Source organism: Hemiscyllium ocellatum, chromosome 16 (genome assembly GCF_020745735.1).
Source record: "Hemiscyllium ocellatum isolate sHemOce1 chromosome 16, sHemOce1.pat.X.cur, whole genome shotgun sequence".
Taxonomy (NCBI): domain Eukaryota; kingdom Metazoa; phylum Chordata; class Chondrichthyes; order Orectolobiformes; family Hemiscylliidae; genus Hemiscyllium; species Hemiscyllium ocellatum.
Window position 1 is genome coordinate 49,091,254 of NC_083416.1, and position 16,188 is coordinate 49,107,441.

At 41.9% G+C, this 16,188-nt stretch overlaps 1 protein-coding gene across 1 annotated transcript in view; it reads left to right on the forward strand.

Annotated features, from left to right (window-relative positions):
• Positions 1 to 16,188, forward strand: part of LOC132823209 (short transient receptor potential channel 7-like) — a 152,991-nt gene that overhangs the window by 87,854 nt on the left and 48,949 nt on the right. Inside the window, exon 3 of the mRNA XM_060836814.1 lies at positions 15,513 to 15,695. Within this exon, the coding sequence (XP_060692797.1) occupies positions 15,513 to 15,695 (183 nt within the window). The remainder of the gene's footprint in view (positions 1 to 15,512; positions 15,696 to 16,188) is intronic.

The window sequence follows — 16,188 nt, forward strand, 5'->3', positions numbered from 1 at the left end:
AAGCATGGTAGATTCATTTAAGGTGCATCTGGACAGATGCATGAGTAGGTAGGGAGCAGAGGGATACAGATGCTTAGGAATTAGGTGATAGGTTTACACAGTGGATTGGATTGGCTCAGGCTTGGAGGGCCGAAGGGCCTGTTCCTGGGCTGTACATTTTGTTTGTTTGTTCTTTATTAGAAGTTGTACTACATAACTTAGATGAAGGGAAAGTGGGGATACTGATAAAAAAAACTTTAATTTATCCATGCAAGCCTTCAGCTAGTGCAATAACTTACTGATCACAACTAAACTAACTTCCATAGTTCATTTTAAGGGATAACCTAAATGCCCCCATACATATGCAATTTTATATGAGCATGCAATTTGTAAATAATTAGATGTAAAGTAGGTGTTTACAAGTGTAATTTACTCTAATTAAGTCATAAAATGTTTGTATTTATAAAGATTAATAGATAAATTTAGAGATCTATGCAGTCATTTTTACACTTTTATAAAAATGTCACTACTAATTTATTATCAGTATTTATTTGTATAGAGATGGAGTTGTAAATAGAATTGGTTTTAATTTTTATGATATTTAGCATAAATGCTTCTACTCTTCTAACATCTCACTTAATTTTTACCTTACTTTCAAAATTATAGTATTTTTCTTTTAATAGTGAAAGGAAACCTCAGTAAAGCATCACAATCTAATTTAGGTATGCTTTGGAATCATTCATCATGTTCAGTCTTGATTAAAATGGAAATGTGCCATTCCGCAAAAAAAAATTATTTGTGACACTCAACTTTTGACACACACATCTTTCAAAAAATTGTCAATTATTATAATGTTATGTTATAATTACATTGACAAGATTTAAGTTATGAAAAATCGATCATCAGTAATGTATTGAAAAGTCATCAATTTACTACATAATGGAAAAATAAATTGAATCTGCATTATATATATATTATAAACGTAATTTTCATTTCAGAGAATAAGAGCTTTCTATTGTTTGCAAGCTGTGCTTTTTAAAATTGATCTGTTTGAATGTCAGTGAAAACATAAGGGGAGTAATTAACTATGAAAAGTATCCTATTATAGCAATTTGGGAAATCAGTTTAATTATATTCATATCATTGATATTGAAAAACATCTAATTTTCTGACTTGACAAAGCTCCACCTTTTTAATTCTCCATTTCTATAGCACCTTACCTCTGAAATCAGGGAGTGGCTATGCCTGTGCCCAGAACAGCTTCAAACTACAAAATCAGAGAATTATTAAACCACATTTACACCCTCAGCTCTCTGACTGAGTTTTGCATCCAGTGCATTTCCACAGTCTTCTCTTCATAATCTTGCACATTCCTCCTTTTTAGATAATAATCCAACTCACATTTGAATGATTCAATTGCATCTGCTTCCAGTACATTCTCAGACAGCACATTCCAGATATAAACCTCTTGCTGCTCGAAAAAGCTTCTCCTCATGTCTCCATTGCTTCTTTTGCCAATTTCCTAAAATCTATTCCCCATTTTCACCTTTATCTATCCCATCTACATCAGTCATGATTTTGAATACGTTCAACAAATTTTCATCCAAACATCTCATCTCTGAGATAAAGTCCCAACTTTTCCAATCTATCTACATATGTGGAGTTCCTCACCTTTGCAATTATGCAAGCTAATGTCTTAGAGTCATAAAGTCATACAGCATGGAAACAGACCTTTTGGTCCAAATTGTCCGTGCCAACCAGATATCCCAATCTGACCTAGAACAATTTGCCAGCATTTGGTCCATATCCCTCTAAACACTGCACAGTCTCTCCAGTGCCTTCACATCTTTTTTTTTCAATGTACACCCAGAACTGGGCGTAATGCTCCATTTGAGGCCAAATTAAAGTATTATAAAAAATTAACATAACCTCCTTGTTCTTGTACTCAAAGCCCCTGTTAATATTCCAGGACATTGTATATTTCATTAACCACCCATTCAACCTGTCCTGCTTTCTACGATAAGATATGAATACATACAGCCAGTTCTCTCTGCTCCTGCTCCAGCTTTAGAATTACATCCCTTATTTTAGAGGACTTAACCTGACAGTATTTTGGCAGTGTGCAAGTTGGCTCAATATTGGCAGAGTGATCCCTAGCATTGGTGCCATATTTAAAAGTCTGCCAGGCACTGTCAGTCTGGAGCTGCCCTGCATGGTCCTGACATTAGCCCAGAATGTGGTAAATTGAGGAAAATGGGCACCCCACTTTGTGGGCATGGTCTAGGAGCTGCTGCTGGATGGGAAGGACCCAGGACCAGAAGTTGAGGCCAAAACACCAGATCATGCTGAGGTTACCACTGGTTTAGGATAATGCCCAGCACTTTAAGAATCTTCCCCACACACCCTCACCAACCCCAAATTCAACACCATTAGCCCTGCATGCCCTCTGCCTACTCACTTGCTTGAAAAATCTCCCAATCTGCTTCAGCAGTAATAAATGTGCCATCCATTTTCAACTGCTGTAACACCTACCTCTCTGTCTCATTCCAGGTGTGAACCAGCCCTCAGTAGGGCAGAAGGCATCAAGGCGGGTTTTGTACTGCCTGCCATTCAGTTCTTCACCTCTTGTGAGCAGAGGGTCTTGACTATGACCACCTAGAGCAGTCGGATTGGTATTAGAGACTGCCTTAACTAACAAATGCCAGGTGGCATAGCAAAAGAGTAGTAGTAGTATAAGCCAGGCATTTCTGGTTGAGGAGCTATATGCAAAAAGGCAAGACAAAAACAAGGCAGAGATTCTGCAAGCATCAGGTTGGCTCAGAGTGAGTGAGCAGTACAACAATTAGTGAAGATCCTAGTGACGCAGCCTTATTCATGAGCTGGGTGCTTGTCCCTAAACTTCCAGTGTCCTTGCTGAAGCATTACAAAGATGATTGTCAGTCTATACAACCTTGAAGGAATTAAAGGTTATGGTGAGTGGGTGGGTAAGTGGAACTGAGTCCATGAAAAGATCAGCCATGATCTTCTTTAATGGCAGAACAGGCCCAAGAGGCCAGATGGCCTACTCCTGCTCCTAGTTCTTATGTTCTTATCCTGAGGTGCAGCATTGAACTGCAAAAACATCCTGTATGTGGACTGGAGATGTGCCTTGAGGGTACATCCCATGGATAGAATCCCTACAATGTGGAAGCAGGCCATTTGGCCAATGAGTCCACACTAATTCTCCAAAGAGCATCCCACCTGGACCTGCAACCATATAATCCTCCTAACCTGCACAATTTTGGACTGTGGAAGGAAACTGCAGCACCCAGAGGAAACTCACGCAAAATGGGGAAAATGTGTAAACTCCACACAGACAGTTGCCTGAGGTTAGAATCAAACCCAGGTCCCTGGCACTGCTGAGGCAGCAGTGCTAAGCACTAAGCCACTGTGCCACCCAATATTATTTAGAAAGGTGCAGATTTATTAAAGACATGGATTTTACGGGAAAATCATATTTGATTAATTTGATTTAAGATATTTGAGTAGGTAACAAGAAAACTCATCGTGGTTAAGGGAGTTTGCATTGATCATAATAAGGACTCTCATTAGCTCTCACATGGCAGACTGGTCAGAAAAGTAAAAACCCATGAGATCAAAGGGAGAGTGGCAACTTAGATTCAAAATCATCTCACTGGCAGAAAGCAAAAAGTAATAGTCAACCTTTTAATGTTCTTGTGACTGGAAGGCAGTGACCAGCAGGATTTGTAAGGTTCATTATAATGTTCATTCTTTTCATGGTGTAGACTTAATGACTCAGACTTGAATGTACAGGCCATGATTTGAAACATTTACAATGGATACAAAAATTAGCTGAGTGGTTGATAGTGAGGAAGAAAGCTGTAAACTGTAGGGACTTATCAATGGACCGTTTAGGTGGGCAGAAAGGTTCAAGTGAAAATTCATCAAAAGAAGTGTGACCATGTATTTAGGGTGAAGGAAACAAGGCAAAAGTACAATCAATCAATGACAGGATACTGACATTGTCGAATTGCAGAAGGACATTGAAAAACAGATTCACCCACCCCAAAAGAGGCATATAAAAGTCATTCTGTAATTAGACAAGGCATTGAATATAAGACCAGGAAGACTATGCCAGAACTGTATAAAATAATAGGCCACAATTGGAATAGTCCTGTCACCATATGAAGGATGTGATCAGACAAGATGTTGCATAGACAATATTTACAAGGACTTTAACTGAAATAACTCCACAGAGGCCAGTATCTAATTACGAAATCACCCTATATTTACACATGGACAGTCCTTGACACTGATCTGGCTTTTTCCAAGCCACCTGTCAGAGTGAACTGAACCTCTGACAATTCTGTTTGTATCTGTCAGCCAGGGCTCCCTCATGGGACCAGATTAACAACCCCAGTCAGGGAACTCATATTCTATGCAGTCCATCTGGCTGACCTTGTTACAAGCACTACAGTAACCTGTTTGCATGAATGGAAACCTCCAGTTTCAGGAAAAGGTTGGACCAGTCAGGGCTAATGGAGCAGAAGAGGTGGTGGGAAGATTTAATTATGATGTATAGAGTAACAGAGCCTAAATGTGGAGGATCTATTTTCCTAGCAGAGAGGTCTCTGGAGCATTAACTTAAAGAAACTATTAAAAATGAAAATAAGAGGGATTGAGGGAAGCAGAAATATTCATCATAATGGAATTTTTTTGGAGGTATACACCTAAAGTGTTGTAAAGAATTGGAAGAGCCTGATAATGCTGGATAGCTCTTTCTTGGCTGCACTGAACAGAACTGAGCAAAGGTGAGGACTGCAGAACAGAACTGAAGGCTGTCCCATAAATTTCTATGACTCAAAAAACTACAATGTGGTAGAACTGAACTTTACTAATGTTGACATAATATACTTGTTAGGACTTTCTGAGTTTTTTTTAATAAAGCATTTTATAATATTGTCACAAATACTAGTTTCTACCTTTCTACCTTTAATACAACTCAATGATAACCTGATCATTAAAAATAGAAATCTAATTTCATGTTATGCATTTTCCCCAAGGTTGCACATATGGAACATTAAATACCACCCTACTCAATGCCTTCAGGAAACTTGCACTTGTAGCTCCTGAAGAATAGGTTTGCTTGTTGTATGCAGTTTATCAAATGGAGAACTTTCTTTCTAAAGAAAGGGAAACAATCAGTATGAACATAATTAGACCAGTATCCCAAGCTTATTTGATACTTGTCATTAGAAAGCCTAGACCCTAAAGCAAAATACTGAATCAAATTCTTGAATATTTTAATGTTATACTGTCATTATACAATATTTAATATTTTCAGTCTGGGAATTATATATTAAAATATTTCAGAGGTATTATTTAGTTAAATGCTATTTACAGTCCATGTTTCAAGTCTACTGTGTGTAAATTTCTGCTGCAAAAAGGTCACATTTGTTCTCTAGTGAACTGTGTAGAAGATCAATTTTTGAATGTCTGATTTTTTTCCCTATTAGAGAATAACACCTGGAAATTGAATGGCTGCATGGGTCATGAGATTTGTTCACCAGAAATGCCAAATTTCCAAATTTGGAAATGGGCTGTTGACGTATCATAAAAAGAATTAGGTGGTGGGGAGTGAGGGGAAAAGAATGTGGCCCCCTTAATCTGGGAGTTTGTAGATATTTAACAAGCCTAAAGATGTTTGTCCTTTCAACAAGTTTCAGTGTAAGGAGACAATGAGTCTCTCAAACTCAACAACAAAACTAGAGTAATTTTTTTTTAGTTGTGATGGACAAAAAATTGTGCCTTGAATTAACTGAGAGTTCCTACAATTCTAATGCATAAAGCTCTGCTTCTGGAAAACTAAAATGAAAACTCATCCCATTGAAATTTGCTATTATTTGCATAAATTGAAGCATTTAATCATATCAGCAGGAAGAATACCACGCAATATAATGGTCTGGCTGACATCAGGCTATACACACTTACTTGGTAACATAGGGCTGAATGTTATCATATTTTGACAGTGTCATTTTTATACAGTTTCATGGTGGGTTCCTTTCTAAGAGGTCTCATGATTTTTCTCATGCTATCATCCCAAACCTCATCAACTCCCCACCAGGTCCCTGGGGTGCCCCTTGTGGCTGATGCTAGCCCTAATCTCCTACTCACGGTAGCCATAAGTACACAAACTTGTAAGAAGCGGTACCAATGATCACAGATCACTTGCACATTAATGGAACAGAACCTGATTCTATTGATAAGCTTCATCCATGTTATGATATTGTCCTGTCAATGCAATGTGTGTTCAGTCTATTGTGTCCTACAAGTGGGATAAGTCAGCTACGTTGCCAAAGCCTAATGCCAGGTTACAGCGCTGACATTGCCACTAAGAAATAGAGTGGTGTGATCTGGTGCAAATAGCATCAGTCACAGCCTTGATGAAGTTGTATGTGAATGATTGGGTCCCCAGTGGCTCATTGGAAGGAGTCAGTCTCATAAAAGTTCAATGCATCTGTCATCTTGATGGTCACTGAGTTAGTATTGCAGCACACTCCTTCAGTTTGCAGATCTCAATCAGTGACAGTATCACAGTCTGTGCTGGCATTGTGCCTCACTCATTTAGAGGACATGACAATAAGGGTGAAACACTGTGGCTCTCATGTACATCTTGTACTTCGTCAGCTGTGATGCATTCATTTGGAGGCTGTTCAGCATCTATTGGATATTGCTTCTGGTCCTTGGCTTGGTGGCACATCTGTTCCTCTTCCATTTCTCTGCATCTTTGTTTCATCACAGCAAAAGTGATGATAACTCCTGCTGTGGCTGGATCCATCAATCACACTTGTAATGACACTGTGTGGGAAGCAGAAAAAGCACACAGGTCCTTATCAATGTGAGCAGTCAGCATTAACATCACTTACAAACAATGACTTTACACAGTCCTCCTTGACATTATCTTTGGGATGTGGAGCATTCAGACAAGGAAGGCCATGAAATGAGTCACCTTGGCACCTTGACACTGGAGCTTATTCTTTGATGATTATGCATCACGTCACGTGACAAAGAGACGGTAGATGGGTGTAAGTGCTACATGAGAGCTGAGCCCTTCTCTTCCCAATGAAAGGTTTCTTTGCATGTAAGAGCTCAGTTTGAGAGGGAATGAGTTCAGTGCCCTTGTGTACCCTACCACATCAATTGTATGTATGTTGTGGTCCATTGCAGTCTCTTTTAAAGTTGCCTCCGTTGACATCTGCATCACAGAGATGTCTATCCGCAATTTGCAAGAGCCAGTGGTGTGATTAACATAGTCTGTGACTAGCCATTTGTATCCCACATGGTTGCTCACTGTGTGTATTTCACAAACACAGTAACATGATTATACATGATCACATCCTGCAAGTGTAAGATTGATGGAATCGGCTGTTTAATGGGCCTCCCATTGCTCAGAAGTGGAACCTGCTTTTTTTTTTGTTACAGCAAACAGACAACGAATCCACCCACTCCGGCTATGGTCACAGCCAATATCACTCCGCAAGTCACATTTAGCAATCAGCAAATCACGGAAAGCAGATCAGATCACACTGACCTCCCTGAACATTAGACTCAGCCTGGTCATCAGAAGCTCCAGATCCCTCTGTACCTCGCAATCTCTGGGCTGCCATCTTCAGTAAACTCCCACATATTCCCATCCACCATCTTGAATTGTGACTCCAGCTCTCATCATTACACTCTGAGCTCACTACAGTTTGGTCATGTCCACCATGGTGCTGTCCCCTTTGTTGGGACTACAGTGGAGGTGACTGCCTGATTACCACAGCCCGTCTCACAGCATCCAATGACCTTCCATTAATGACCAACCACCAACCAAATTTCCCCTGTTCAACCTCCTTGTAGCCTCCGCATTCCAGATTGGTGACTGGAGCAGCCCTGAGACGCAGCATGGGTCCAATCCTTGGGTTGTGGCCCTGTCTGCGTGTCCTAGCAGCAGCATTCCAATAAAAGATGTTATTGCACACCAAGGAGCAACACTGAGGTGCAGAAAGGTATTGTATGTGGGTCAGAGATGTGCCATGATGAGACGGGACACTGGCACTTGTCAGCTGCCTTCATCAATTAATATGGAGTACATGTAGCTGCTGCCTTGGAACATGCCCCAAGATATCGGTGCCAGGTATCCAAGGTGGAGATTCTTGAGGAGCAGCGAGCTAGAGTCACCAGGCATTCGCTCTGACTCTCATGACAGAAATTCTCAGTGTTCAGTTTCTATGTGGCAGATGGGAGAATAGGAAAGTGCATATTAACAAGGCAAGATCAAGCAATAACAAGTGTGATAACGTGCAATAATACCCATTAATATGACTCTTGCCACTCACAAGTAACTTTTATCTCAACATCCAGACCTTAGTTGGAACATGTGATTTATTGGTCACAACATTCAGAAAGGCTTTGCTCGGTCTCTGACACCATTTGCTCCAATTTCTCACCATACCCTAAGTTGGTCAGCATCTGGGAAGATGATGTAGATTGTCATCCACCCAAAGAGTGGACAGCCTTATATGTTAAAATGATAAAACACAACAGCTTTTGAATTAAGAGTAAATGTCAGTCTATTATGTTGCTCTCATAATAGAGAATAAACTGGACAGCAACTTCAGGAGTCTGGATTTGTGCAGTTAAATACAGAAACGCCAATGTTGTTGTACAATATGCAGTACTCCTCCACAAGTCATACTTTACCTGTACCTCACCAATAGGCACAGAATTGAAATCCTTCAAAAGGTGTGAATTTGTGGCACATACTCATTAGTTACCCATTTGCCACACCAGAGGAATAGCACCAGGATTTTCAGGGGTAAGCGCATTTTTAACAGTGTGCTAAGTCTTAAATACTGCCCAACAATCTTTTTTGCCACTGAAAGTTGAATTTTACAAATGTGGTATCTTATTTTTTTCTGAATGTGACTACTGTGGGATATTTAAATGTAAGTCACATGTTAATGGGTGAATGATGCAGTGTGAGAGGTCGGTGATGTGCTGGATTGGTAATATCACTTGAAGATACATTCACTAGCCTTGATGAGTTCAAGGTGATTTTGACTCTCTTCCAACATTGCAGCCAGTCATCAGGGTCAGACACCAATAATTAAACTCTTTGATTACCTATTTCCCTTCCTGTTCTAACTTGCATCCAAAGGGGGTCATGTGGAAATGTAGGCCAGGACATTACAGAACATAGATGGCATCATTAAAGGTAGTTGGGTCAGTGAGACTGAGGAGGGATGGTAAACCTTGTGGGGAGGCAATGGGAGGATTTCTGGATTCCACTAGTTGCTCAATTGCTCATCAGCAAAAGGTAGTGGCCAATTTACACCTTGATTTGGAATCACTTTTCCAGGCTTTTGGCTGTCACTAGAATGTCCTCTCACCAAACAGGGAGGCCACCAGATTCAAGGAGGCAGGAGCAAAGGTGGGATCACAAATGTCCAATGTTCCATGTACAAAAGAAGTGGAACCCAGACGTAATAACCTGCCCTATTATCCTGACCTGCTGCTGGAGAGACTTTCTCTCCGATCACCAGGGCTTACATAGTTCCACCAATACAACAGGAACATTTTTACTTTCCCTGTGAGCATCCCTCAAAATGGTGCACTCTTGTTTACTTTGCAGGGAACTCAGATATCACTGCGCTCTGGTGTTGCCAAAACAGTGCTAGCTCTCTGATTAATGTGGCACTTGGGGAGGTCGGCTGCCATTTCTATTTGCACTGTGGACCAAGCAGTGACCTCTCCATTTCCCAAAGGTTGCTGCTGTGCCTCCCACCCCCACCCCACCCCCCACGCCCCCACAGACTGTTAATTATTTAATTTTTAAAACTTCATTAAACAACTCCAGCATTAAAAGACAGTTTCATGGTCATCATTGCTGATCTATCAACAATTGTTGTAAAACCTTACCTTCTTATCCAAGGAACCAAATCTGCCATTCTTACGTGGTCTGGTGACTCGTGACTCCCTAAAACAGCAATGTGTTGGACACTTAACTGCTCACAAATATAATTAGGGATATCTGCAAATCAGAAGAACAAACAAAAAAATACAGACTTATTCAGAAGAACCAAATCTAAAGCCTTACAAAAATTGATGGAAGCAGATTAATTGAGAGTTCCCCTGCGCTATTCAGTGTGCTACAATCTTAAATAAAGTCACAGCTTCGCTTTGTAACCTTTATGTTTTACGTCCAGTATATTTACTACAGGTAATTCATTTTTTTCTGTTGCATTTGAGGAATTTAATAATATTAAATTGGCTATTAATGGTATTATGTTCTTTTTATATTTACAACTTGACTCTCTCAGAAAAGGAAATCTTAACAAAGTACTGAAAAAACCGTATGATCAGAGAACGTCAACATGATTCTAGAAAAGCAAAATCACATTTGACAAATTATGGTTGACAGGATGTATTTAGTGGGTAGACAAAAAGGGAACCACTGGAAATAATGTATTTGGATTGTAAATTACTAAACAAATGGTTATTCTGCAAGATCAGGATTCCTGAGGCCAGATTTTCTGATAGACTCAGGAAGGAGAGATTGTAAATCTAAGCATGTTTTCTCTTGAGTTTAGAAGGTATGGGGTGATCTGATCAAAGTCTTCAAGATATCAACGGGAAAAGACAGAGTAGTGGTAAACTATTTCGACTGGTTGTGGATTCTAGGACTAGAGGGCACAGTCTAAATATCAGGACATACCATTCAGGAGAGATATTGGGAAGGATTTCCACATACAAAGGGTGGTAGAGAGCTGGAACTCCTCCCACAAATGGCAGTGGATGCTAAGTCGGTTGTTAATTTTAAATTTAAAGCAGGTACTTTTTTGTTAAGCAAAAGCGTCAGGGATCTGGGCTAAAGGCAGGTATATGCAGTTAGTCCATATTTCAGCCATAATCTCATTGAATGTTAGAACAGGCTCAAGGGGCTAAATGACCTACTCCTGTTCCTATTTTCCTATGAAATAGTGAGCCAGGCCATTTCGTGATGTAATTTTCAAAGTACTGAAAGAACACACAAATGGTATTCTCCTCTTAACGAATCCCCATATTTCCTTTGTGGCCCCATTCCCTTACTATTTTCCCTAGGGATTTCATGGTCCCTCCATATCTTTTATGTATCTCCACAACCCTATGTATCCTCATATCTTCAATATCGACTGGATAGAACTCATGAATATTATCGTAACATTGGGAAGTATTTGAAATGCGGAACAAATGAACAATAACTTCCACCTAAATAATATTTGAAAAAAAAGCTTATCTTATATGCTCATATGAATACATGGTCAAACTTGTATTGAAATAAACTAATTTATTTTCACTTCTTAGACAGCTATATAAATTCTCACCCATTTAAGAATCTCTTTAAACACTTTAATCCTATTAAATGCCCTATACATCAATCTCACAGTGTAAATTCACAGATATATAAACAACCTCCAATGAGCTAAATCAACCTGCTGGACCTGAACATTAAACAAATGTCCCGAATGAGATACCATTTTGCAATGATATAAACAAACTCTCCAACACTCTAATACAGTAGAGCATTCACCATTGTTAAACAGGTGGACATTGTTAAATAGCTGAAAAGAAGAATATTTCATTGAAGAAGTCAATATTTATTCAGTGATTTCAAAGACTGATCTTTGAATCAATGTAAGAATCACAGCACAGAGTCCAGATGACACATTAATTTCTGATTCTTAATGCTGGTTAATGAATTTGAACACTTTGTCCATTAGAGAGAGAGAATACTGTCTTGCAAGTAAACAGCAATTGGAAGATAATGTGGATAAGTGTGAGGTTATTCAATTTGGTAGTTAGAACATAAAAGCAAACAAAACATAAAGCTTGTAAATGTTAATGTTCAGAGACACTTGGGATTTCCCATACATGGAGTACATGAAATTATCATATAAGTATGGTAAACATTAGGAAGAAAAATAGCTGAAGGATACCTTCAGATAAGACCTTTAACTGAAGACTAAACTCTTCTCTCAGGTGGACATGACAAGATCCCTTGGCAATACAGAATAGCAGAGTAAAAAATGAGGTCTGCAGATGCTGGAGATCACAGCTGCAAATGTGTTGCTGGTCAAAGCACAGCAGGTTAGGCAGCATCTCAGGAATAGAGAATTCGACGTTTCGAGCATAAGCCCTTCATCAGGAATAAGAGAGAGAGAGCCAAGCCGGCTGAGATAAAAGGTAGGGAGGAGGGACTAGGGGGAGGGGCGATGGAGGTGGGATAGGTGGAAGGAGGTCAAGGTGAGGGTGATAGGCCGGAGTGGGGTGGGGGCGGAGAGGTCAGGAAGAGGATTGCAGGTTAGGAGGGCGGTGCTGAGTTGAGGGAACCGACTGAGACAAGGTGGGGGGAGGGGAAATGAGGAAGCTGGAGAAATCTGAATTCATACCTTGTGGTTGGAGGGTTCCCAGGCGGAAGATGAGGCGCTCCTCCTCCAGCCGTCGTGTAGTTGTGTTCTGCCGGTGGAGGAGTCCAAGGACCTGCATGTCCTCGGTGGAGTGGGAGGGGGAGTTAAAGTGTTGAGCCACGGGGTGATTGGGTTGGTTGGTTCGGGCGGCCCAGAGGTGTTCTCTGAAGCGTTCCGCAAGTAAGCGGCCTGTCTCACCAATATAGAGGAGGCCACATCGGGTGCAGCGGATGCAATAGATGATGTGTGTGGAGGTACAGGTGAACTTGTGGCGGATATGGAAGGATCCCTTGGGGCCTTGGAGGGAAGTGAGTGTGGAGGTGTGGGCGCAAGTTTTACATTTCCTGCGGTTGCAGGGGAAGGTGCCGGGGGTGGAGGTTGGGTTGGTGGGGGGTGTGGATCTGACAAGGGAGTCACGAAGGGAGTGGTCCTTGCGGAACGCTGATAGGGGAGGGGAGGGAAATATATCCTTGGTGGTGGGGTCCGTTTGGAGGTGGCAGAAATGGCGGCGGATAATACGTTGTATGCGCAGGTTGGTGGGGTGGTAGGTGAGAACCAGTGGGGTTCTGGGTGGGGTGGTAGGTGAGAACCAGTGGGGTGGTGGGGTGGTAGGTGAGAACCAGTGGGGTGGTGGGGTGGTAGGTGAGAACCACTGGCAACAGTCCATCTTCCGCAACTACACTGGCAACAGTCCATCTTCCGCAACTACACTGGCACCACCCCCCACCTTTTCCTCCGCTACATCGATGACTGTATCGGCGCTGCCTCGTGCTCCCACGAGGAGGTTGAACAGTTCATCAACTTTACTAACACCTTCCATCCCGACCTGAAATTCACCTGGACTGTCTCAGACTCCTCCCTCCCCTTCCTAGACCTTTCCATTTCTATCTCGGGCGACCGACTCAACACAGACATCTATTATAAACCGACTGACTCCCACAGCTACCTGGACTACACCTCCTCCCACCCTGCCCCCTGTAAAAACGCCATCCCATATTCCCAATTCCTTCGTCTCCGCCGCATCTGCTCCCAGGAGGACCAATTCCAACACCGCACAACCCAGATGGCCTCCTTCTTCAAGGACCGCAGATTCCCCCCAGACGTGATCGACGATGCCCTCCACCGCATCTCCTCCACTTCCCGCTCCTCCGCCCTTGAGCCCCGTTCCTCCAACCGCCACCAAGACAGAACCCCACTGGTTCTCACCTACCACCCCACCAACCTGCGCATACAACGTATTATCCGCCGCCATTTCCGCCACCTCCAAACGGACCCCACCACCAAGGATATATTTCCCTCCCCTCCCCTATCAGCGTTCCGCAAGGACCACTCCCTTCGTGACTCCCTTGTCAGATCCACACCCCCCACCAACCCAACCTCCACCCCCGGCACCTTCCCCTGCAACCGCAGGAAATGTAAAACTTGCGCCCACACCTCCACACTCACTTCCCTCCAAGGCCCCAAGGGATCCTTCCATATCCGCCACAAGTTCACCTGTACCTCCACACACATCATCTATTGCATCCGCTGCACCCGATGTGGCCTCCTCTATATTGGTGAGACAGGCCGCTTACTTGCGGAACGCTTCAGAGAACACCTCTGGGCCGCCCGAACCAACCAACCCAATCACCCCGTGGCTCAACACTTTAACTCCCCCTCCCACTCCACCGAGGACATGCAGGTCCTTGGACTCCTCCACCGGCAGAACACAACTACACGACGGCTGGAGGAGGAGCGCCTCATCTTCCGCCTGGGAACCCTCCAACCACAAGGTATGAATTCAGATTTCTCCAGCTTCCTCATTTCCCCTCCCCCCACCTTGTCTCAGTCGGTTCCCTCAACTCAGCACCGCCCGCCTAACCTGCAATCCTCTTCCTGACCTCTCCGCCCCCACCCCACTCCGGCCTATCACCCTCACCTTGACCTCCTTCCACCTATCCCACCTCCATCGCCCCTCCCCCTAGTCCCTCCTCCCTACCTTTTATCTCAGCCGGCTTGGCTCTCTCTCTCTTATTCCTGATGAAGGGCTTATGCTCGAAACGTCGAATTCTCTATTCCTGAGATGCTGCCTAACCTGCTGTGCTTTGACCAGCAACACATTTGCAGCAATACAGAATAGCAGATGAGTTACTCCTGGTGGTCAATATTTATTCATGAAACAACATTTTTAAAACAGTAAAAATTGTTATCCAATTGCTGTTTCTGAATTATTAGTGTGCACAAAGTAACTGCTGTGATTCCTAAACTACAACAAGGAACTACACCTCTAAAGTATTAAATTGATTGAAAAGTATTTTAGACCATGCCAGGATCATGAATGGCATGAATCTGATTTAGACTTTCTTTCACAAGAAATTATCTTTGATGATGAAAACTGAATCATCATTTAACACAGTTCAATGTATTTTTGTTTGACTAGTCTAATTGCTTAGGTCAGTATTGCCTTCCCCGAGGCAAGGGCAGGCATAGAAATTTTAATTAATACAACTGGCATTTGGCTCATGCCTAAGACCTGAAAATGTGTTGCTGGTTAAAGCGCAGCAGGTCAGGCAGCATCCAAGGAACAGGAAATTTGATGTTTCGGGCATAAGTTTCCTGATGAAGGGCTTATGCCCGAAACATCGAATTTCCTGTTCCTTGGATGCTACCTGAGCTGCTGCGCTTTAACCAGCAACACATTTTCAGCTCTGATCTCCAGCATTTGCAGACCTCACTTTTTACTCATGTCTAAGATCACCCTTTAAACATGAATGAAAATAAATTTATAAACCTAATAACAATTAAGTTCTCATTGACCACATGCTGCATGGTTCCCTAACTAAACTATTAAACTCTGATTAACCTTAACATCTGATTATCTAACACTTACAGAATGCATTTGATTTATTCACTTTTACAACTGCATGAAAACGTCCTAGAGTGACTGTGTAAACTGTTACCAATTTCATGGTTATATTTCTGTCAGCTGATTCCCTGTCTAGCATTTTGATGAGATGGGTGAATGACTGCAGTAATTCTCAGCATCTGTCATTTTCTTCTGTTTAGAATGATTATAGGAAATTATCTATGCAATGCAAGGATTTTGCTGTTGGTGTGCTTGACCTGTGCCGAGATACAGAGGAAGTGGAAGCCATTCTTAATGGAGATGTGGATTCTGAGCCTCAGGGTGATCATCATAGGCCATCTCTGAGCAGAGTGAAACTTGCCATTAAGTACGAAGTCAAAAAGGTAAATATGTTAATGAATTTATAATGCTGGTGGATTTTAATTATCTCTGTATATTTGCAAGCTGCTCTGGAAACATAATTGATATAACCTTGTGGTATTTGTTTGTATTACAAATTTTCTTAAGTATAACACACTGACATTTTGACTCTGATAAAGATTGTTCAAATTGACTGTACACTGTTTTCTTTTGTGAAATTAAGTCTCTATAGTGCAGCTGATCAGTCTGCTGATGCAATCATAGAGTCATACTGGCCTTTCAGTCCAACTTGTCCAGGCCAATCAAGTTTCCCAAACTAAATTAGTCCCATTTGCCTTCATTTGGCCCATATTCCTCTAAACCTTTCCTATTCATGTATCTGTCCAAATGTCTTTTAAATGTTGCTACTGTACCTGCATTTACCACTTCCTCTGGCAGTTCATTCCACATACGAACCATGCTCTGTGAAAATGTTGCCTCTCAGGTCCCTTTTAAATCTTTCTCCTTTCACATTAA